A 21959-nucleotide genomic window follows, 5' to 3' on the forward strand; every position below is an offset into this window, starting at 1 on the left:
GATAATCCTAATGGTCCCTTGAAGTAACCTGGGAATGTATTGTGCATGTTCTTGCTCAGAATGAGGGAGGGATTTATGGCCCATTTTGTAGCAACATTTTTTTTAGAGCAGCTCATTCTAAGGATATTTTTTTAAAAAAAAATCTGGTGTGTGTGTGTGTGCGCGCTTGCATGTGTTCATTTCTCTGCTAAATATTCTCAGGGATTGATAATCAGTTCTGTAGCCAACAAGGAAGGAGACTGGGGAAAGAGCCTTCTGACCCCTTGTACTCTCTGGAGTGCCCAGTGCCTCTGTCCAGCTGGGGCACAGCAGACTTCAGTACCAATTTTAGGACAGTGGAGGGGAGGATGAGCATTACCCTCTCTGTGCGTAAGAGGAAGAGAGCAGCATCACATAAGAATAGAACAGATTAAAATAGAAATGCAGGGAGAACTCTGTCAGTGCCTATGAGTAGTCTTTACAAGAGAGAATGAGTGTATCGGAGGTTGTGAGCTTTAGTAGCTAAGCAGAACCTCCATGTTCAGAGGCAATATCCCCCTGAATGCTAGATGCTGAGGGTAATCAACGAAGGACGACTATCACATTTTTGCCTCATGTGTGAGTTTTCTAGATACATGGAAGAAAAGAGTGCTATATTACAAGGGTCTTTGGCATGATCCTGCATGGCTCCAACTCTTAGGCTGATAGTGGCACTGGACTGTTCTGAAGCCTGATCTGGGAGTCCCAATACTTGATGTATTTGTGCCTGTGGTCATTCGGCACACGCGCTTGGATTGTGTATTCCAGCATGGCAGAGGGTTGGACTGGATGGCCCTTGGTCTCTTCCAGCTCCATGAGACTATGATGTCTAAGGGTGTTCTCTTTATTATTAATACATATGGTTCAATAAGGGCTCAGGTCTAGCTATTAAAATGGTTTCCTGGGCTCACTTGTGAATGAAATATAAGTCTTGCTTCTGATCCTGTAGGCAGTGTGAGTTATCTCTGACAGCATTTTTGAAACATTAAGAGCAGATTTTTTTTTAAAAAAAAGTTTCATACTGCTTTTATAGAGATATTCCTGCATGGCAGGGGGTTGGCCCTTCCGGTCCATTCCAACTCCATGATTCTATGATTCTAAGGAAGTGTACAAGCAGCTCCTCCCCGCCCCAATTTCCCCAACTCCTTTCCTGGAAACAAGACTTTGAAGGAAGAGGGCTGCTTCTGAAGACCACATTACTGGGCAAATGTGTCCAACGTCATGCCTTCAAAGGCTGGATTCTAGATTATGATATAACAATATTTTCTCTCCCCCTCCCTTGTAAACAAGAAGGTTTCTTACTTTACAATGACAATAAGAAAAAAAATATGTTATCACTTTTAAAACTAGAGTACAAGGGTAAATCCATGTTCATTATAATCTGTATTGAAATTACACAGAGTGTATCATTGGGCCTAGGTTCAGAATAAGACAGGTTCCAGCAGAGGCCATATCTACAAAGAAGAATCCCCATAGCCGAGTTTGTGCTTTAATACTACACAGAAAGCTTGGGAAACGATTTCCCCCTCCTTATTATGTACTGCTTTGTTGGGATTTACCAGCTCTTTGACATGGATGCTCTCCAGAAAGGCAGTTTAGATCCCAACTGGAATAAGAGAGCTGCAAAATTTGTGATGTACAGAGACATCAGATATCCTGTAAGAGTTCTTTGGGTTCTCACAAAAGAGCCTTGCTGTCAGAAGAATAGGTGTCAATGTACATTGTCTTCTTGTGCTAGGTTTTATTTTGCTGAAAAGAACTATATTTGCTTTTCCTTCCCAGTCACACCACTACTGTCAAAGCTGGCACAAATGTAATTAATGCAGTATTTCATGCCTGTCCTTAAATGCACAAATGCATTAAAATTTATTTGATATTTAAAAATGTGTGTGGATGGATGTGGTAGTCTACTAAAGGCAAATTTTACTTGCTTTTGAGCCACATAAACTGAAACAAATCATTAGACTGACCATGTTGACATTGCTTTCCCCCAGGGATATACATCTGTCCCTGCTAATCCATATGTATATATTTATCTTGCTATCTCTCTAGCTACACATATTTAGAAACAATGTTTTAATTTAAATTAAAGTACACAATACAGCTCACCATAATGTGATAAAATGTTCCCTGGTGACAATGCATCTGCTTAGTTTGCTGTCCAGGTGCTTAAGGGCCAATGGGGAACCCCCAAGTTCCTACTTTTTCCTTCTGATGATTGCTTAACATTAAGCTTGTCTTGGCCTGTACTGTACTTAGACAGAGAATACCTTTAAATAAAGGACTGTCTACAGACAACCCTTCTAATAGAGGACTATCCACTATAAAGCTGGACTTATGACCATCCTAGTATCATATGGCCTAGCTGGTTATTATTCATGGTTTGAACTTGCATAGACAACAGCAGAGGTGATTATGGTCCTTAAGTTTGAAAACTGAGCAAGAAACACAGAAGATGTTGCTCAAGGATTCCTTTATGGTCAGCTGTTCATATGTCACTATATGAATAATTAGGATAAACATCCCTCCACATATTCACATGTGTCCTACTCTATATTGCTAAATTGAGTGGTTTATCCCAGGTTGCTCAAGTGATTCTTAAGGACTATTACCCACATAAATGCTTTTTCTTCATGTTGGTTTGACCCTGAACTTTCAGCAGCTTGTCAGCTAGTGCCAGGATTGGAGAAGAAACACTCTAAAAACAGCTTAGCCCCAGGAGACAGACAGGAACAAGCTTGTTCCTCTGAAATCTTTCCCACCACCTCTGTTGTTTTCTCACAGGCTAGAAATAGCAGCATCTCTCACACGTGGGCCCTACCTGGCGTCTATATACTCTTAATGAAAGAGACAAGCAGCTTATATTACTGCAAAGCTATAGTATTGCCACCTATGAAATGGTGGCAGTGTTGTCCATTGCTTTCTCTCCCAAGTTGAAAGGATGATGATATTTATTTATATATATCCCATTTTCCTCCCAAATTTGCAAATTTAAAGGACAATGCAATTAAAAACATACAAAAGTGAGGTTTGAAACAGAATTAAACTAGCACAGAATTAAAACACATCACTCATTAAAAGAATAAAAAACAATTAAAATATAAAAACAGTACTATTAAAATAATTAAAAATACTAAAGTGCATTAAAACAATAAAAACAAAACAATATCAATATCGGGCCAATCTGAGTTGAAAATTGTTATATCTAGGGGAACAGTAAACCAGATGAAATAGCCCAAGCTTCAGCTGGCATGAGAAGAGAGAGGAGGGGGAATAGAATGAATGTTTGATTTGATTCTCTCCAGTACAGAATCATAGAACCCTAGAGTTGGAGTGGCACTCATGGACCATCAAGTCAATAGGTATCGAGTATCTTATTTTAGAATCAACCTGCACAACTTTTAGCCTACCTGAACATAATCTGTCAGCCACGTATCGCTGGCAGCCAAATGCTTGATATCCCACTTCTTTGTTGTGAAAATTTTTAGAGAGACGTCTGGTGGATAGCCATCACCAGTTGGAGCACCTGAGTCCACGTTGCTGGGCCATATTATATTCTGCAAACTTGTTCTGTAACTTCCCAAATTTGGCTGGCCTGAGTTAACCCAAACACCTTACAGTCAAGTAGAGTTCATTGTAAGCCTGAGGGCAGGGAACCGTCTGACTAAAAATAAATAAATTATGTACAGCGCTGTGTAAATTTACAGCGCTTTATAAATAAAGGTTAATAATAATAATAATAATAATTGTGTGATAGGTCTCAAAGAAACAATTAGATTATCCAATAGAAGTATCTGCACTAATGAATCTGCCCTCCCTCTATCCCTATTCATAGGTCCACATGGATTACCTTGGCCCAGTTTTACATTTTATCTGGCCTTCCTCTTGTCCTGCTAGCATCTGTACAATGTCAGATTTTATTCATCTTGCAAATGATATCCACTATTTCTGTGAACATTTGGGTATCTAAAATTCTCCTGAAATAAAAAGTCAGTGGCATGGGTGAAAATTGTGAACAGCGTTTTCCATGGAAAGGAATGAACTGTTTACTAATAGCTCCGTTAAAAAGGACTGGCTCAGCAGATTCTCTGGTATCAACCCTCTGAAAGCAGTGTAATCCTGAAGGCGTGCATGTGAGTGTGTGTCTGTGTGAATTTATATCCATCAAGTGCCGAGTATTGTTCCCCTGATTGTTCCCACAGACCATCCAGATCATGACTGGCTTCATACACATTAGCTTTGGGATCATTCTCAGCACCTTGACCAGTGTATATACCTCATTCTTTGTGTCTGGAGAGATCCCCTTCTTGGGAGGAGCATCTGTGAGTATCACACCTGGCATTGGATAATCCCTTGGGGTAGATGGGGAGTAAAGTGAAAGAACAGGCAGGCAAGACTAGAGTGAAAGATTAAAAGAGAGGATAAATGAAGGAGGCATGAGAATGAGAATGGCATGCTGCATGTGAGAAGAAGGTAGGGATATTATGGAAGAAGCACCAGCTTTTTGAAGGAAGTGTCTGCAGAGCCATAAAAAATCTCTTAGGCTAATGTGATTTGCGCCACAATCCTAGAAATACCTACTCAGACCTTACTGAGTTTAATGCAACTTATTCCCATTTAAATGCGTATACCATAGGTTTGCAGCCCTAGTGGAGATTTCAGTCAAATGTTGTGAACTTTCAGATGCCTGCCTGGCTTCTAATTACAAAACAGATGATGTTTCTCATATTTCAAAAGTGTGTAATCCATTTTGAATCTCATTGAATGTTTTGCCTAAAAGTATTTTGCATGCTGTAAAATATGTTATGGTATTTGAATTCCTTCCCACTATTTCTTCTTCTTCTTTCTTCCTGTCTAAAATGCAGAGTTTTTAAAATTATATTCATACCCGTTCTTATTAAAAATGACAACATTTTAATTTTTTAAAATATAAATCCCTGTTTCTGTTTAAAAGACCAATTAATTAGAGATTCTGAGGAGATTAATGTTCTTTTTTAAAGAAAAAAGTGAATACACAAAGAGGGAGTGTTGTACTGATATATTTTGAATGTATTCCTTGGAGCAAATAGACAATTTATATCTGAGAAGCCTGATATTAGGATTTCAGATCAATTTCATATTAGAGAAACCAGGTACTTTCTAGAATGTGTATGTGCTTCTCTCTCTGTGTATGTGTTCAATACACAAAATCTGTATGATGTGCAGATCTTAAGCAGCCATATTCCAAGCTCCAAAAACATGATTTCCACTATAGAAAAAAGTGTTTTACATCCTGTCACTGGTTCAACTGTTGTAGCTTTCCATGCAGAATTACACAGAAATGCATGCAAATACTTCTTGCGTGCTTTCAAGACATTTCCGACTCTAAGGCAAACCTATAATGGAGTTTTCATGGCAAGATTTGTTGGGATGAGGTTTGCCATTGCCTTCCCCTGAGGCTGAGAGCATGTGACTTGCCCAAGGTCACTCAGTGGGTTTCCATGGCTGAGTACAAATTCGACCCCTGGTCTGAAGAGTCATAGTCCAGCATTCAGGCCACTAGACCATACTGGCTCTTGTATGAAAGTACAGAGCAGATTTTATTCTGAACAAGATAAAGGAAGAAATGGGCCTTAGCTCTCTCAACATTTTATTTCTCATACAGAATTACCTGCTTATTTTCTCCCTTACAGGTATCTAGATATAAAAATACACATCATACTGAGGTTGTGATGTATCAGCTTGGAGTGGGGTGAATGAGCAGCTTGGAGTGGGTGGAAATCTGAGTTGAAAAGTAGGCTGTATCTGCACTGCAGAAATAATGCAATTTGACACTGCTTTAACTGCTATGGCTCAATGCTATGAAATCCTGAGATTTGTAGTTTGTTGTAGTACCAGAGCTCTCTGACATAGAACAGGGACGTAGCCAGGATTTTGGGAAGGGGGGGAATCCAGACTAAGTGCCACCATTATAATGGGGTTTGGGCGCAGTGGCGCAGTGGCACAGTAGTACATACCATTCATTGTATCTAACAGAAGGGGGGGTCCGGACCCCAAGGACCCCCTCCCCCCTTGGCTACGTCCCTGAAGGGAAAGCTAAATTTCTAGCAAAACTACAAATCCTACAATTCCATAATATTGAGCCATCGCTGTTAAAGTAGTGTCAAACTGTATTAATTCTGCAGTGCAGATGCACCCATTAACAGCTAAGTACACCACTCTCATTCCTCGGCTTGAAATCAAAGACCCTGGACCAGGCCTGTTACCTTTCAAATATTGGTTGACTGCAATCCCCACAGTTTTTGTCAGCATAGCTGATGGTGAAGGTGAAAGATGATGGGAGTGGCATTCCAATAACATTTGGAAGACCATACATTCCACTCATTACTGCTCTGGAGGTTCCTTTTCATTAAAACTAATAGCTGGGCTTTTGTTACATGTATTTACCTGTAATTCTCCTCCGTCGGAATGTAGAATCCATTATGAATATTGAACTATGAAAGGGAAACTTTACAACAGATGTATTAAATATTGTAGAGCTGTGAAAGGCAACCATCGAGAGATGACCTGCCCCACTTCTTGAGTTGAGACAGGAGGATATATATATATATATATATATATATATATATATATATATATATATTCATAATCAATTAAAAAAACAAATCAGTTCAGACATTCAAATAGGAGATCCAGTCTGGTCTGATTTGGATGGACTTCAGCCTTATCTGAATGTTAACTGCTATACATTGTGAAACTGAACAGAGACCATGTGTTGTTTGTAGTTTGAGTGTTGTACTATGACTCTGGACACCATGGTTTGATTCCCCGTTTGGCCATGGAAACCCAGTGTGTGATTTTGGGCATGTCACATGCTCTCAGCATCAAGGGAAGGCAATGGCAAACCTCCTCTGAACATATTTTGCCATGAAAACCCCATGATAGTGTTGCCTTACTTACATCAGAAGCGACTTGAAGGCATATAGCAATAACAACATGCAGAGGAGATAAATGTATGCCTGAAAACATGCACAATGAAATGTACATGTAGCAAAGATCTAGTGGTGAGTTGGGGTGGTATGCCACTTTTAAAACCTTTTATTGTACAATATGGCTTTAGTGCTATTTGCATAGTGATAGTGGTAATTATAACAAGGATGAATTTACCAAGGTAGTGTAGACTTAATTCCAACGCCCTGCTCCTCACTTGGTTCCTTCACATCATGGGCTGCTAATTAGGGTTACCAGACTGAAAACTGGAGAAGGTTCCTGCACCTTTAATGGTTGTGTAGAAGAAGGAATGTCAGCAGGTGTTACTTATCAACCAAACACAGGCCCATTTACACTACACAGTTACAGCACTACTATTCCACTTCAACTGCCATGGTTCCATTCCATGGAAGCTTGGGTTTTGTAGTCCATTGAGCCACTAGAGCACTGCTTCTAAATTGCCCTCTCTAAATTGTCAATCCGAGGATACCATATGATGAAACCATGGCAGTTAAAGTGGAATAATAGTCCTATAAATGCATAGTGTGACTATGCCCCAGGTAACATGCTACAGCTACTGAAATTCCTTCTTCTACACAAAATTCTTTCTTCTAAATTAAAGGCATAGGAGCCCACTCCAGTTTTTATTCTGTCAACTCCATCTGCTATATGGGTGTATTATACTTGCCACAGGGATTCCACTGTAAATAGTTTCCCTGTGTCAACTTCTCCATGCCTTAGCTAAATCTTGAATAGTATTTTCATACATAGGTATAGGGTCAAACTAGGTATGGTGTGGGAAGCCTTTGTGATAAGAATTTCTTGTTTGACAATTAAACCATGGTGACAAGGTGCTTTTCCTTTAGTAGAAAGACTACTTTGGCCTCCAAATGGCTTCAGCCATCCTGAAATGTAAAATGATAAACGTACAGGAGATAGCAAAATTGCCTTTACTCTCATTCTTTTCCACATTAACAACAATTGAACTTCAGTATAGATATTGCAATAGATTAAATGTAGGGCACAGAAAACTCTATGCATGTTTACTCAGTGCAACTGTACTCAGTGGGGCTTTTTCTCAGGATCTGTACACATGATTGCATTCTTAAAGAGTCTTACCATATGCTTTACTGTCTTTGTGTTAAATGTCTCCACTGGCTTCTGACAATTGAATTTTTCAGTGAAATAATGGCAATTGGTTAATGGGCAAGCACAGGCCTGAATCTTATTAATAATCCCAATTAGAATAGAGCCACTAAATTGGATATGTGTGAATTTTTTTTCACCACTAAACGTTTGATTCAGTGAGTTTGGATTAGCAGTAAGATTCAGGACTATATTTCCACTGCGGCATTCTAAAGTTAAATTTTAAAAGCATTTGTACGTAAGAGTGACTTATAGAATCAAAGAGCAGGAAGGGACCCCATTGGTTGCTGAGTTCAGCCTCCCACTAAGTGCAGGAACTCCAGCTAGAGCATCCCTATCAGATAGCTGTCCAGTCCCTTTTTAAAGACATCCAGAGAAAGAGCTCCTGCCACCTCTAAATAATTGGTTCTGTTGCCTAACTACACTTTCTGTCAAGAACGTCCTTCTGTTGTTTGATTGAAATCTACCCCCCTGTAACTTAAAACCATTAGCTTTAGTCTTACTCTCTGGGTTAGCAGAGAACAAAACTGCACTCCCCGCCCTGTGACAGCCCTTTAGATATTTAAAAAATGCAATCATGTCACCCCTCAGTTTTCTATGATGTACTGCATGTCCCAAAATATGTTCTATCCCTATATTACATTGCAGTGTTGTTATGAGTTTTTTCTCTGAGCATTAGCTCAACATAAAATATGTCCCAAGTCAGAAAGAATACGAGTCATTCTGAACTTTCTGATTGCTTCTTCATTTGTTTAAAGGAGCTCTGCCTTCCCGCCAAACACAGCTATAGTAATACTTTGGTTTTTTCTCCTGTTGCTTTCTATGGGCAATCATAACTTCATCCCATTGTTCTTGAGCCAGGACACAAATATTTACCATCTTTGATTAATGATCTCAATACCTATTTATTTTTCTTTGATAAGGGCTGTGAACCTGTTGGCACACTGGCAGAACAAGAATCTCTGCTAATATACTTAAACTAGTGCTTGGAGGGAGCAACAGCATTTTCTTCGGGGGGGGGGGGGGCACAAGGAAATTTGAGGCCCCTGCAGCTTCACCTGCTTCCCTGGCTGCTGATTGGCTATGAGGTTGCACCTGAGTTCCATCCAGCTGTCTTTGCACAATTGGAAAAACAGAAGCATCCATCACACAGGCTCCTAGGCAAGAGTGGAATCTGTTTCTTCCTTTTTTACTGCATCTGGACAATGTCCAGACAAATCCTCATGGCTTATTAGGCTGTGCAAAGGTGCATTTGGAGCCTTCAGCTGCCTTTGTGCATCTGGAGCAAAAGCCTTGTGTAAGGAGGTACTCAATACCTCTATTGCAATGTCTTTGAAAGTACTAACAGGTTTCCAGCTAAGGTCTGCACTCCAAAAGGTCATAAATGTTAGCCTTGCTGGATTCACTGACTTTTCTGGGTAACCATAATTTATATAAACTGCACCCAGGACAATCCCTGGAATCCATTACAGTAACCAAGAGAGAGGGAATCACAAGATCCAAAATGCTTTGTGTGGTCATGTCAACCACTACTTTGCCGTAACAAGCCAGACAGCAAGTGCAAATGCCCAGAGGTTACGAGGCCTCAGGTATACTTTTTACAGAGAGCCAATGTGGTATAGTGGTTAGAGTACTTAGATTTGGGAGATGTGAGTTATAGTCCTCATTGGAACATACAATTTACTTGGTGACCATAGGCCAGTCACTCTTTCTCCACTTAACTATAAGGTTATTATGAGGTTAAGCTAGGGAAGAGGAGAGCTATGTGCATGGTCTTAAACTCATTGGAAGCAGGGCAAGAGGGTAGGATGTGTCTATTTCTGTTTTGATCTTGATTCCTCAGGCAGGAACAGCTAAGCATAATCTTTGCACTCTAGTAGGCAAAGTTCTACTTTTGCTGTTCATCATCTAATGTAGATAACAGATCTTCTTCCACTGTTCCTCCATAATGCAGTTCTTCTGCTAGGTGCAATTCAGGCTTGAAGAGACTTTCCCAAGCAGAAGGACATCTTATGGGAAACTGAGGTACAGAAGGAAAGTTATGACTTGTTGGCCAGGCTAATGGCCGCAAACACTTTTGGAATCAAAGTAGCCAGAACTTTGTTGATTCCAGCTGTTAGGATAATACATCCTATCATTGTATAACCTGCCTGTCAGCCCATCTGCTAAGGGAACTCATGAGATGACAGTAAATGGACACAAGCTACTATATGTTTCTTTGCCATCTGAGAATGAGGCAGTGATGTTAGGACACTAGAAAGGCAAGCCCCAGGATGCCTCAGCCCCCAAGATTCTTTAAGGAGACCTCCAAAGTTGGGGAAGTTCCACTCCTGCCAGTCAACACATGCTTGTCTGGATGGAGCAAAGTGCTTCAGGAAGCCTACACTAAGCTCAGAGTAGTTTGAAAATTGGCTGAACAGCCAGGATAAAAATGGCAGCTCCCCTAGCCTTTTACAGCTGGCAAATGGAGTCCAGATAAGTCTGGAATCTGTGCTTCTTCTAAACCAAGCTCTTATCTAGATTCAAAAATATAATCAACAAACTGTTTTCCACTAGCAATGAACAAATTTCTTACATTACTCTTGAACATGCTAGACCACAACCAGACAAGGCAGAGCTTTTAGGTCTCATGGGTCAGTTGTCTGCATGTTAACTGAGAATGAGAAAATCCCAGGGTAGATAGAATTCAGTACAGGCTACACATATCATATTTGCAGCCTCTGTTAGGATTTCTGAAGATGTGGTTGGGTACTTGCCCACTATTAATGTGCCAGCACTGAGTTGTCTGTCTGTTACATTAGTATTTTAGAGCCTGTCAGAACTGATTAGAAGAGAATTAAAACTGTGAAGTATTATGATAGACATGGATCAAACTCAGTTTGCAAATGTCATAGAAATAAGATGGAAACAGAAAGTCCAATATATCACTGTTATTTTAAAAAGAAGATATTCCATCCCATGTGCAATGCTTCTGTTCTTCTTACAATAGTATTTTTTGAATATTGGTCTCAAGAACGTATTCACAGAATCAAGAATTCTTGCACAGAGTTCTGTCAGCTGATAAAATGTTAAAATATAGTGTCAGAGTGCACAAGTACATTTAAGAAACACCTGCTGCAGTCCATCTATATGTTACTCAAAACGTGATGCATTCAGCTACAACTGTTTTTTCTTAAAATAATTACAAGTATCAGGGTGCGTGTAAATATTATTTTGGCTGTAGTGTATGGCAAAGTGAAATATATCCTGCACTTTGTAGCCATGATCGAAACGGATTCCCTCCATGCATGACTAGGAAGTTTTAAAAAAAGTTCCCATTAATGTACTCCATTGGATGTAGCTCCTAGCTACATGGGATGAGCTGATATCTACTCTGATCATGTTTGGGGAACATCCTGAGATGTGTTGGAAGATTACATAATGAGGGGCTTTTTTGACATCAGGAAAATTGGGTCAAGCCTAGGCAGAGATGTATGTATAAAGCTGAGCAGATTTAGTGAAGTGGAGTGGCTAGCAGACTGAACTGCAAATCAGGCTGTTTCTGGTTTGAATCTCATCTCTTCCATGAACGTAATAAATGGCCTTAAGGAAGCCAGTCACTGTCCTCTGATCTGCAATATTGTATTACCTTTGTTGTTATTAACTGTCCTCGCGTCAGTCTTGACCAATAGCAGCCCTGTTGATTATAAGGTTATAGAGATTACAACTAGGTAATGCATATGTAGCCAGTCAGTGGTGTGTGATGGCTTCCATGTCAAATGCTTTGCTATTTATTAACATTGACAGAGTCCCAGTCTGTCTATAGCAGAGTGAAATATGTGCTTCTGTTAACCTTTGTGTTACAATTTAAAAAAATCTTTTGTTTAAAATTTCATATTCAGAGCTTTGCAGAATATTTGTTAATAAGCATTTCCCACACAGAAACCGTGACAAAGCAAAACTGTGAGAAGATAAAGAGGTCATGTAACTATGTAGTGTGAAAGAGCCCAAGGGAAATTGTAATGACACACAAACCCCAGTGGGTGCTTAAGCCCACTATACAAGATAAAATAAGACAGACATCACTCTCGGGGTAATACCTCTGCTAGCCACCTGCAGTGTGACACAACAGGGCCCCATATTTCATACTCAAAGTTCTCTCTGCTTGTAAGCTGCTTCACTAGTGCAGAGTTAGAATGTCTGGGCCACTTTGGTAGAACCATTCGATCCTTATAGGAAACCAGGTTTGGTAGCATCTAGAGAATACAGTCTGCCCTTTCTTTATGCAGGGGATCCGTTCCAGATTCCCCCGCGTAAAGCGAATTCCGCCTATTTAAATGAATGGGGCTCGTGCATGCATCCCATTATTCCCTATGGGATGTGCCACCCCTTCTCCCAGTGTATGCTGAAAACTGCAGAAGGCACGCCTGCGTATGACACAGGCGCACTTAATGTGTATCTTAGCTTGTCCAGCCAGCTTTTCCTTAGCTTAGAAAAGGTTGCTTTTTAGATCACAGCTACTCAGATGCCCCGAGGGGATTCTGGGAACTGTAGTTACCAAAAAGTAATGCTTCCAAGTTCAGATTCTGTTTCATGAGAAGGGAAATGTTTCCTAAAAAGGGAACTGTTTCTTCTTTTCCCTTTTCCTAAGAAGTAATTGTTCTCTGGGATTTGTGGACATCTTTGCTGAGAGTTGTCATATTAATAATTAACTGAAGAAGTGGAGTGTAAACATGTGATTAGCCAATGCTAGCACCAACCTGCAGGCAAAGAGCAAGCACACAGTCCAGTCAGGGTCCATGTTGAGATACCATCTGGTCTGGTCACTGCAGGACTGACTTCAAGCTGGTACGTTCCATATGTCCTCTCTGCAGTGCATGGGATGATGATGCCAGTACACCATCACCACCATACAGCTCTGTCTCGGCCCTACCTGTCAGCTTACCTCTTTAATCAGCAACACTTTACCATGTGTTAGGAGCATTTTATGCTGCAGCCCTAAGCATTGTAAAAGTAAATCCCATTCTGGACATCTATTGGGCCATTCACACTATGAAATAAGCCAGTGTGGAAACTGAGTTATTTCAAGGTCGTTCATACGGGCACTGAGTAGACATTTTTTTTGGGGGGGGGGGCTGGCAACCCTCCCCCATGTAACCCAGTCCTATTGGAACTGGGGATTTTAGCGCTTCTTTTCAAAAGAACCAGTCTTTTTTTACCAGCCACAAATGGGAACTTGCTGTTGATTCAGTTTGGTGCACAGGAAGGGGGGGTGTTAATGTGCAGGGGGTGGGTCATGCCCACCCCTTTGCTCTCACCCTGCTAGCTAAGCACCATTGTTTTTCCCCTTTGGTACTAAAAGCAGCTCCAGAAATCATAGAATCATAGAATCATAGAATCATAGAATCATAGAGTTGGAAGAGACCACTAGGGCCATCCAGTCCAACCCCCTGCCATGCAGGAAATCCAAATCAAAGCATCCCTGACAGATGGCCATCCAGCCTCTGTTTAAAGACCTCCAAGGAAGGAGACTCTATCACCCAGGCATGTCCATTGTCGAACAGCCCTAACCTGTCAGGAAGTTCCTCCTAATGTTCAGGTGGAATCTCTTTTCCTGCAGCTTGCATCCATTGTTCCGGGTCTGTTCTCTGGAGCAAGGTCAGAAAACAAGCGTGCTCCTCTTCAATATGACATCCCTTTCAAATATTAAACAGGCGATCATCACCCCTCTTAACCTTCTTTCTCCAGGCTAAACATCCCCAGCTCCTAAGTCGTCTCCTCATAGGGCATGGTTTCCAGACCTTTCAACCATTTTTGTGTCGCCCTCCTTTGTACACGCTCCAGTTTCTCAATGTCCTTTCTGAATTGTGGCGCCCAGAACTGACACAAGATTCATTCTATTGTGGGGCCTGACCAGAGCAGAATACAGTGCACTATTACTTCTCTGATCTAGACACTATACTTCTATTGATGCAGCCTAAAATGAGCATTGGCCTTTTTAGCTGCTGCATCACACTGTTCACTCATGTTCAACTTGTGGTCTACTTGGACTCCTAGACCCTTTCACAGTAGTTTCATTCAGCCAGGGTGTCCACCCATTCCTATATCTGTGCATTTTATTTTTCTCCGCCAAGTGCAATACCACATTTCTTTCCTCGTTGTTGAGTTCATTTTGTTAGCTTGGCCCCGCTTTCTAGCTATTCAGGTCATTGTAATCTGATCCTGTCCTCTGGGGGTATTGCGATCCCCTAATTGGGTATCATCCTGCAAATTTGAAAGTATGCTTCCAATTCTGTCATCCAGGTCATCTGATAAGATGTTAATAGCACTGGGCCCAGGACAAGCCCGGGTGGGCCCCACTGGTCACTTCTCTCCAGGATGGAAAAGGAGCCTTGTTGAGCACGCCTTTGGGTTCGGCCGGTCAACCAGTTACGATCCATTTAAACAGTTCCTTTGTCTAGCCCCCATTTCAAGCTGGTTTGCAAAATTCATGGGGAACTTTGTCAAAGGCCTTACTGAATCAAGATATACTATATCCACAACATTCCTTCATCACAAGCTGATAATTTTATCAAAGAAAGAGATTAGATTTGTCTGGCATGACTGTTTTCTCTGAAACCCATGTTGACTTTTTGTGATTATGGCATGCCTTCTAGAGTTCACAGACTCTCTGTTAATGATCTCTCCAAATCTTTCCTAGTACTGAGGTCAGACTAACTGGACGAAATTGTTGGGATCTCTTTTTTTCCCTTTTTGAAGGGGGACAACGTTTTGCCATCCGCCATCTGCTGGATCTCCTCCTGTTTTCCCAGGAGTTTTCAAAGATTATGCCATGGCTCCGATATTACATTTGCCAGTTCTTTAATACCCTTGGATGGGTTCATCTGGTCCGGAGACTAAATTCATTTAGATTACAAGGTGTTCCTCACTATCTCTTTACTTATTCTGTGCTTGAAATTCCCCTATCCTGTCCTCTGCTCCATTATCCTCAGTTGAGCACCCTTTGCCTTTTCTAGAAGAACTGAAGCAAAGAAGGTGTTGAGTAATTCTGCCTTTTCTCTGTCTTCTGTTAGCATTTTCCATCTTCTCCACTCAGTGGCCCTACCGTTTCCTTCTTCTCTTTTGCTGCGGACATATCCAAAAAAGCCTTTTTGTTGTCTTTAACTCTCTAGCAGTCTGAGTTATTCGCGCTTTTATCTTTCTGACTTTACCCTACACATGCCTGGCTGTTCTTTTGAATTCCTTTTTGTGTATTTTCCCCCTTTTCCTTCTTGATCATGTTATTTCAAACTTAGCTCGGTTGAAAGTTCCTTAGTCATCCATCCTGGTTCTCTGAGACACCTCCCGTTTTTCTTCTCACTGGAACTGTTTGAAATTGTGCCTTCAGTATCTCCCTTTGAGAAAGTCCATCCGTCCTGAACTCCTTTATCTTTAGTATTTCTGACCATGGAATTGCCCTCAATACTCTCTAAGTTTCTGAAATCCGCTCTCTTAAGTCTAGGATGCGTGTCTGACTATGCCTGGCTTCTCCTTTCCACTGTATTACAAACTCCAGGAGAACATGGTCACTTCCACCTAAGGACCACCACTTGCACCCCATTACAAGTCATCCTTGTTGGTTAGGATCAGATCTAAAATAGCTGACCCCCTTGTTGCCTCTTCCACCTTTGGACCATGACATTGTCTTCCAGGCAAGTGAGGAATTTGCTAGGCCTTGAGGATTTGCTGAGTTTGACTTCCAGCAAATATCAGGATAGTTGAAGTCGCCCACACTACACATCTCTTTTTCTGACTGTGTGGTCATCTGTTTCTAGGAAGATATCATCCAATTCCTCGTCTGACTTGGGGTTCTGTATAACTCCCACGTAACTCCTTGGTGTTTTCCCTCCATTGATTCTCTATCCAGATGCTCTCCACCTGGCTTCCAGATGATGTCCAGGATCCTTTCACTGGTGTAAATATCTTCTGACATATAGTGCTATTCCTCCTCCTTTCTTGTTTGGCCTATTTCTCTTTAAAGTTATCCCCTTATTTCACATTCCATCATGAGACTCATCCCACCAGGTTTCAGTCATGCCTATTATATCATATTTGCTTTGTTGTACTAGGAGTTCGAGTATCATTGCTTATTTTCCCATGCTCTGTGCATTAGTGTTGAGAGACAATCGCAGACCATAGTTCCTTTTTACATGCTGTGCAAGTTTTTTTGCCTCCCACTGTTGGGTCCTTGCACTTTTTTTCTTGTTTCCTCTATGTCAGTTTGACTATTTTCCCGCCATCGCCTTTCCCTCTTAAATTGTCTCCTTCCCCTCGAAACTCAGTTTAAAAGCCCTCCTGATCAATTCTTGAGACTGTTGGCAAAAACATTTCTTCCCACTGGCGTGAGATGCAACCGTCCGTTGCAAGAAGTCCCTCCTCGGTGGAACCGCGCCCATGATCGAAGAATCCAAATCCTCTCGGCGCACCACTCGAAAGCAGTTGTTCACATCTGCTATTTTCCTCTCCCTTCCTGGACCATGCCCTTCAACTGGGCAGAAGAGACGAGATGACAACCGTACATCCATTCCTTTCAGCTTCCTACCAAGCGCCTCGTAATCCCTTTTGATGTTCTGAAGGCTGTGTTCTTGCAGTATCATTAGTTCCCACGTGGACCAAAAGGAAGGGGTTTTGTCGTAGGCTCTTACCAGTCTGTCAGCCTCTCTGTTCACATCACGATCTTTGCACCTGGAAGACAACACCCTCTCGAGACATCTTGTCAGGCTACAAAAATCACTGCTTGTACCCCTCAGCAAGGAGTCTCCCACTACGACCACACGCCTCCTCGAGGCTTAGCAGCGACTGTTCCCTCGGGTGGGAACCTCAGGCTCCACCTGCTCTGTCCCGAAGTCTGTCCATGCGCTCTTCTTCATCTCCTTGATAAGGGAAAGAGCTTCAAATCGATTCTCTAGCTGCCAAGCTCCCAAAAACAATTCCTTCTTGGCTTACTTCTCTTTGTGACATTCCTCCCAGCTGTCTGCCTCCTGTGTATGGCAAGTGACCTCTTCCACCCTAGCCTTCCTCTGCGTGGTACTCATCCAAGATGGTTAGTTCTATTGTGTGCCCAGGAAATCTCTTGTTCCCTAAATATGCTGACGTGTAGCTACTCTTGACTCAGCTGCTGCACTTTCTCCTCCAAGAGTGCTACCAACTTGCACTTGGTGCATGTGAAGTTCGACTTCTGTGGGCAAGAAGAGAAACATCCCCACAAGAGTTGCAGGTGATACAGCAGTCCCTCGTTTCCATAGCTGGCAAAGTCTTTAGTAATGACTATAACAGTCAATCTACTGGGAATACTTCTTTAAAGGAATGTACTGGCTGCTATCTGATACTTAAAGGCAAGGTTCTATTTCAATATCTGATTCTAACCTGATGCCACTTGAGTAGAGTTGTTGAGTTAAAGAAAACTAAAACTAAAATTCCTCTCCTTCTCCTCTCTCTGGCCGGACTGCTCTGAAAGGGTCTGGAAGTTGGTATATAAAGCTAGTCTGCTAGCTCCGCCCCCTTGTGACTCACAGATGTGACTCACAGAAGCTCCACCCCTTCAGCAGCGAGCACACGGTCTCAAGCACACGGTCTCAAAATGGCTTGAAGTGGATTCAAACTTCCAGCGCTTTGGAAAGTGGTCTCTTTATAGCGCAGGCTGCCTTTTTTTCTCTTCTGCCGGTGTCCCCTTATATGCACTGACGGCTGATACCCAGAGCTCACCACAGCCAGGGAGGGGGTTCTCCTGGGAACATCATTAGATGGTGTACTTTTTTTAAAAAAAAATTGTCAGCTTATGCACATCTTGGCTATTGTGGGGCCACAGTAGACAGTAGTTTAAATACTTGTGTCATCGATATAACAAAGGTATGCATCATTTCATTGGCAATTTAAAAAAATGAGAACAATTGAAAGGTTGGCTCCTTTTCAGGAAATGCAAAGATTGGAGCCTTTATTTGGTTCTTTGCATATATTTACAATTAGGCCACATTTAGATGTTAACACATTTGACACATGGTTACTGCCAGCTTACATGGATCACGCCACACCCCTCCAATCCCAGGCCATATAACATAAAATCATAGAAACATATGAAGTGACATGATGTTACCAATTTCTTCATTTCATGCAGCCACCAGTTAACTAATAGCGTGGTAGGAAAGTGCTGAGCATAATGATACTGCTTGTTTCTTTTATCAAATGTTATCAGGGAAACATGTGAGGACCTGTGGGTCAACAGTCATCAACATACCTGCTCCCTGTCCTAGTTTGGCAAGGGTAGTCCAGATTAATTCCCTGTCATCCCACTTTTTCAGATGCTTTTAAAACGTCCCAGTTTCTTTCTTCCTCCCACATTCACCCTTTGTCCTCACCTTATCTCAGTTGCTGCAAAGTGCAAAAGTAGTTTGCACTGAGTTAACTTAGCAGGGGGAGGCAGGAGATCATTCCCTTCCCTGTAGGTTCAGGCAAAGACAAACTGCTCCAGTCATTCCTCGTTTGTGTGTTCTTCCTCATTAATATTTTTGTCTTCTTGACCACATTGCTTTGCCACATGTCCTAGGTTTCATATGTGAAATGTTGATGGGTATGCCATCAGTGTACTTTCTATAATCACTAGTTAATATTTTACAATTAAAAAGCAGCTCCTATTCTGAAAAGCATGGTTCATTTGTATTTCATTTTTGCCCCACATTGTTTCACTCCATTCACTTCTTGCATATGTTTATCCACCCCACCTGGAAGCATGGGGCTGAAGGTATTGCTCTTTATTTTCTGCTGAATTATCTTGTACATCCCAGTAAACTGGTTGTAGGAGGGAGGGAGAGGAAATTTAGAGGGAAATTGTGAAACAGCTCATTTTGCAAAGCAGATGGGTGAGTTTCTGATAAAAACAATAATTAGCTTATTTAATAAGTTATAATATCAGTTTCAATAAACAAAAAGAAAGAGAAAAAACCATGGATGACAGAAAAACACACTATAAGCAATAAAGAAAAGAAGAAAAACAAAAGGGAGATGGGAACAAACTAAGAATTATGAATAATAATAATAATAATAATAATAATTATTTGTATACCGCCCTCTGGCAAACCAATCCGGGCGGTTAACAACAGTAAAATATAAAATATGACAATTAAAAACACTTTATCCCTCCCTCCCTTAAGACAGTATTAAACAGTAAACATATTAAAACACAATATCAATGCATAAAACAACAATTAAAAACTAAAAACCCTGATGTCCCTCTATTGATCCTCAACCATCACTAAGATGGGGCCACGGGAGGAATGAGGGAATCAGGGAACCTGGGCCGGGATGGTTAATCTGGAAAGGCCTGCCGGAAGAGATTCGTCTTGACCGCTTTTTTAAAGCTGTCTAATGATGTTATCTGACGGATCTCATCCGGCAGGTTGTTCCAGAGTTTGGGGGCAACAGCAGAGAATGCCCTCTGGGAGGTCGCCGCAAGCCTAGATTTTAGAGGCTGTAGTAAGTTCCTCCCAGAGGAGCGGAGAGCGCGGGGAGGATTGTACGGGAGGAGGCGGTCTCTAAGATAGCTTGGACCCAAGCCATTTAGGCTTTAAAGGTGATAACCAACACCTTGTACTGGGCCCGGAAGCTGATAGGCAGCCAGTGGAGGGACCTCAAAACCGGAGTAATGTGGTCCCTCCTAGATGTACCTGACACAAGCCTGGCTGCCATGTTTTGGACCAGCTGTAATTTCCGAGTCAAGCACAGGGATAGCCCCATGTAGAGTGCATTACAGAAGTCAAGGCGTGAGGTTACCAGCGAATGCAACTGTACAACAGCTTGTGTGGAAAGATAAAGAAAATTACTACAATGACCAATGCAGAGAAATAGAAGACAGCAACAAAAAGGGCAGAACAAGAGATCTATTTCACAAGATCCAGGAAATCAAAGGAAAATGCAAACCAAGGACTGGGATGCTCTATGACAATAAAAATAACATAATTCAAGACCAGGAGGGAATAAAAAGACATTGGATGCAATACATAGAAGAATTATACAAAAGAGATGAAAAAATGAAGGACACATGGAATGAAATGACATACGAAGATAAACCCCAAATTCTAAAAAGCAAGGTGAAAACTGCAGTAAGAGAAATAGTGAAAGACAAATAATCAAGAACAGATGATATTCCAATTGAATTGCTGCAATCCACATTGATAGAGTCAATCCTAGTGCTAACCAACTCAAGTGCTAACCAACATATGCCAACAGATATGGAAAACAAAACAATAGCCAACAGATTGGAAGTGATCAATATACATTCCCATCCACAAAAAGGACTATAGCACTGATGCCCCATGCAAGCAAAATCATGCTGAAAATTCTAGAACATAGATGCCAACCATACATGGAGATCAAAATCCCAGAGGTTAAAGAGGGATTCAGGAAAAGAAGAGGCACTAGGGACCACATTGCAAACATACGATGGCTAATGGAGGGCACTGGGGAATTCCAAAAGAAAATCAGCATGTGCTTTATAGACAATAGGAAAGCCTTTGACTGCATAGATCATGAAAGGTATGGAATGCCTGTAAAGACATGGGAGTGTCAACACATCTGATAGTCCTGATGAGGGATTTGTACTCAGGACAAGAGACTACTGTCAGAACAGGACACGGAGAAATAGAATGGTTCCCAATTGGTAAAGGGGGCAGACAAGGCTGTATCCTTTCACCCTATCTGTTCAATTTGTATGCAGAACATATTATAAGAAAAGCAGGCTTGGACACAGAAGAAGGAGGAGTGGAAATAGGAGGAAGGAATATCAAGAATATAAGATATGCAGATGACATCCTTAGATCATGAAAGGCTATAGAATGCCCTTAAAGATGTGGCAGAAAACCTCACAGACTTGGAACACCAACTAAAGAAGATCAAATAAGAAAGTGCAAAGGCAGGCTTTGAACATAAAGAAAACAAAAATAATAACCACTGAGGACCTTCACAAGTTCAACCCAGACAATGAAGAAATGGAAATAGTAAAAAAAAAAGAAAAACATATCTGAGATCAAACATTGGTAGAAATGGGGTCTGCAATCAGGAAATCAGAAGAAGATTAAGAATGGAAAGGGTGGCTATGAAAGAACTAGAAAAAAATCTAAAATGCAAAGATATACAACTGAGCACAAAAGTTAGAATCATACAAGCCATTGTATTCCCTGTTACCATCTATGGGTGTGAAAGCAGGATAATTAAGAAAGATGATAGGGCTGGAGAAGAGTGCTGAGGACTCACTCCATGGACAGTCAAAAGGACAAACAAATGGGTCCTAGAGCAGATCAAGCCGGAAACCTCCCTGGAAGCCAAGATGACCAAACGGAGGCTGTTGTTCTTCAGACACATCATGAGAAGAAAGGACTCATTGGAAAAGACAATAATGCTGGGAAAGGTGGATGGAAGTAGGAAGAGAGGAAGGCCACATGCTAGATGGGTGGACTCTATTAAGGGGGTCATGGGTATGGGGCTACAGGAATTAAGCAGAGCAGTGGAGGACAGAGGTTTTTGGAGATGTCTCATCCATAGGGTCGCCATGAGTTGAGATCGACTCGGGAGCAGTTAACAACAACAAATTAAAAGTTATGTATTAATAAAACAATTCACAAAAATTATTAAGTTATATTTGTGATGGCTACTCAGATGCAGTAGCAACATAAAGAAGAGAAACTGAGCCAACAATTAAAATGGGAAGTGTAGGTGAATTAGGGTTGCCATAGTGCTGTACCTTAAAACCAGGAAAAATGTAGGACAAAATTTTCAAATGTAGGACACACAAAAAGTGTGTCCTACATTTGAAAATT

The 21959-nt window shown here is 41.3% G+C and overlaps 1 protein-coding gene across 3 annotated transcripts in view; it reads left to right on the top strand.

Annotated features, from left to right (window-relative positions):
* Positions 1 to 21959, top strand: part of LOC121919262 (membrane-spanning 4-domains subfamily A member 12-like) — a 41580-nt gene that overhangs the window by 1072 nt on the left and 18549 nt on the right. For 2 of the 3 annotated variants that reach the window (XM_042445676.1, XM_042445675.1), the window contains exon 2: positions 4221 to 4340. The exons of the other annotated variant lie outside the window; for it this stretch is intronic. In XM_042445676.1, coding sequence (XP_042301610.1) covers positions 4221 to 4340 — 120 coding nt within the window. The remainder of the gene's footprint in view (positions 1 to 4220; positions 4341 to 21959) is intronic. 3 annotated transcript variants of the gene reach the window in all.

Source organism: Sceloporus undulatus, chromosome 1 (assembly GCF_019175285.1).
Source record: "Sceloporus undulatus isolate JIND9_A2432 ecotype Alabama chromosome 1, SceUnd_v1.1, whole genome shotgun sequence".
NCBI classification, from domain to species: domain Eukaryota; kingdom Metazoa; phylum Chordata; class Lepidosauria; order Squamata; family Phrynosomatidae; genus Sceloporus; species Sceloporus undulatus.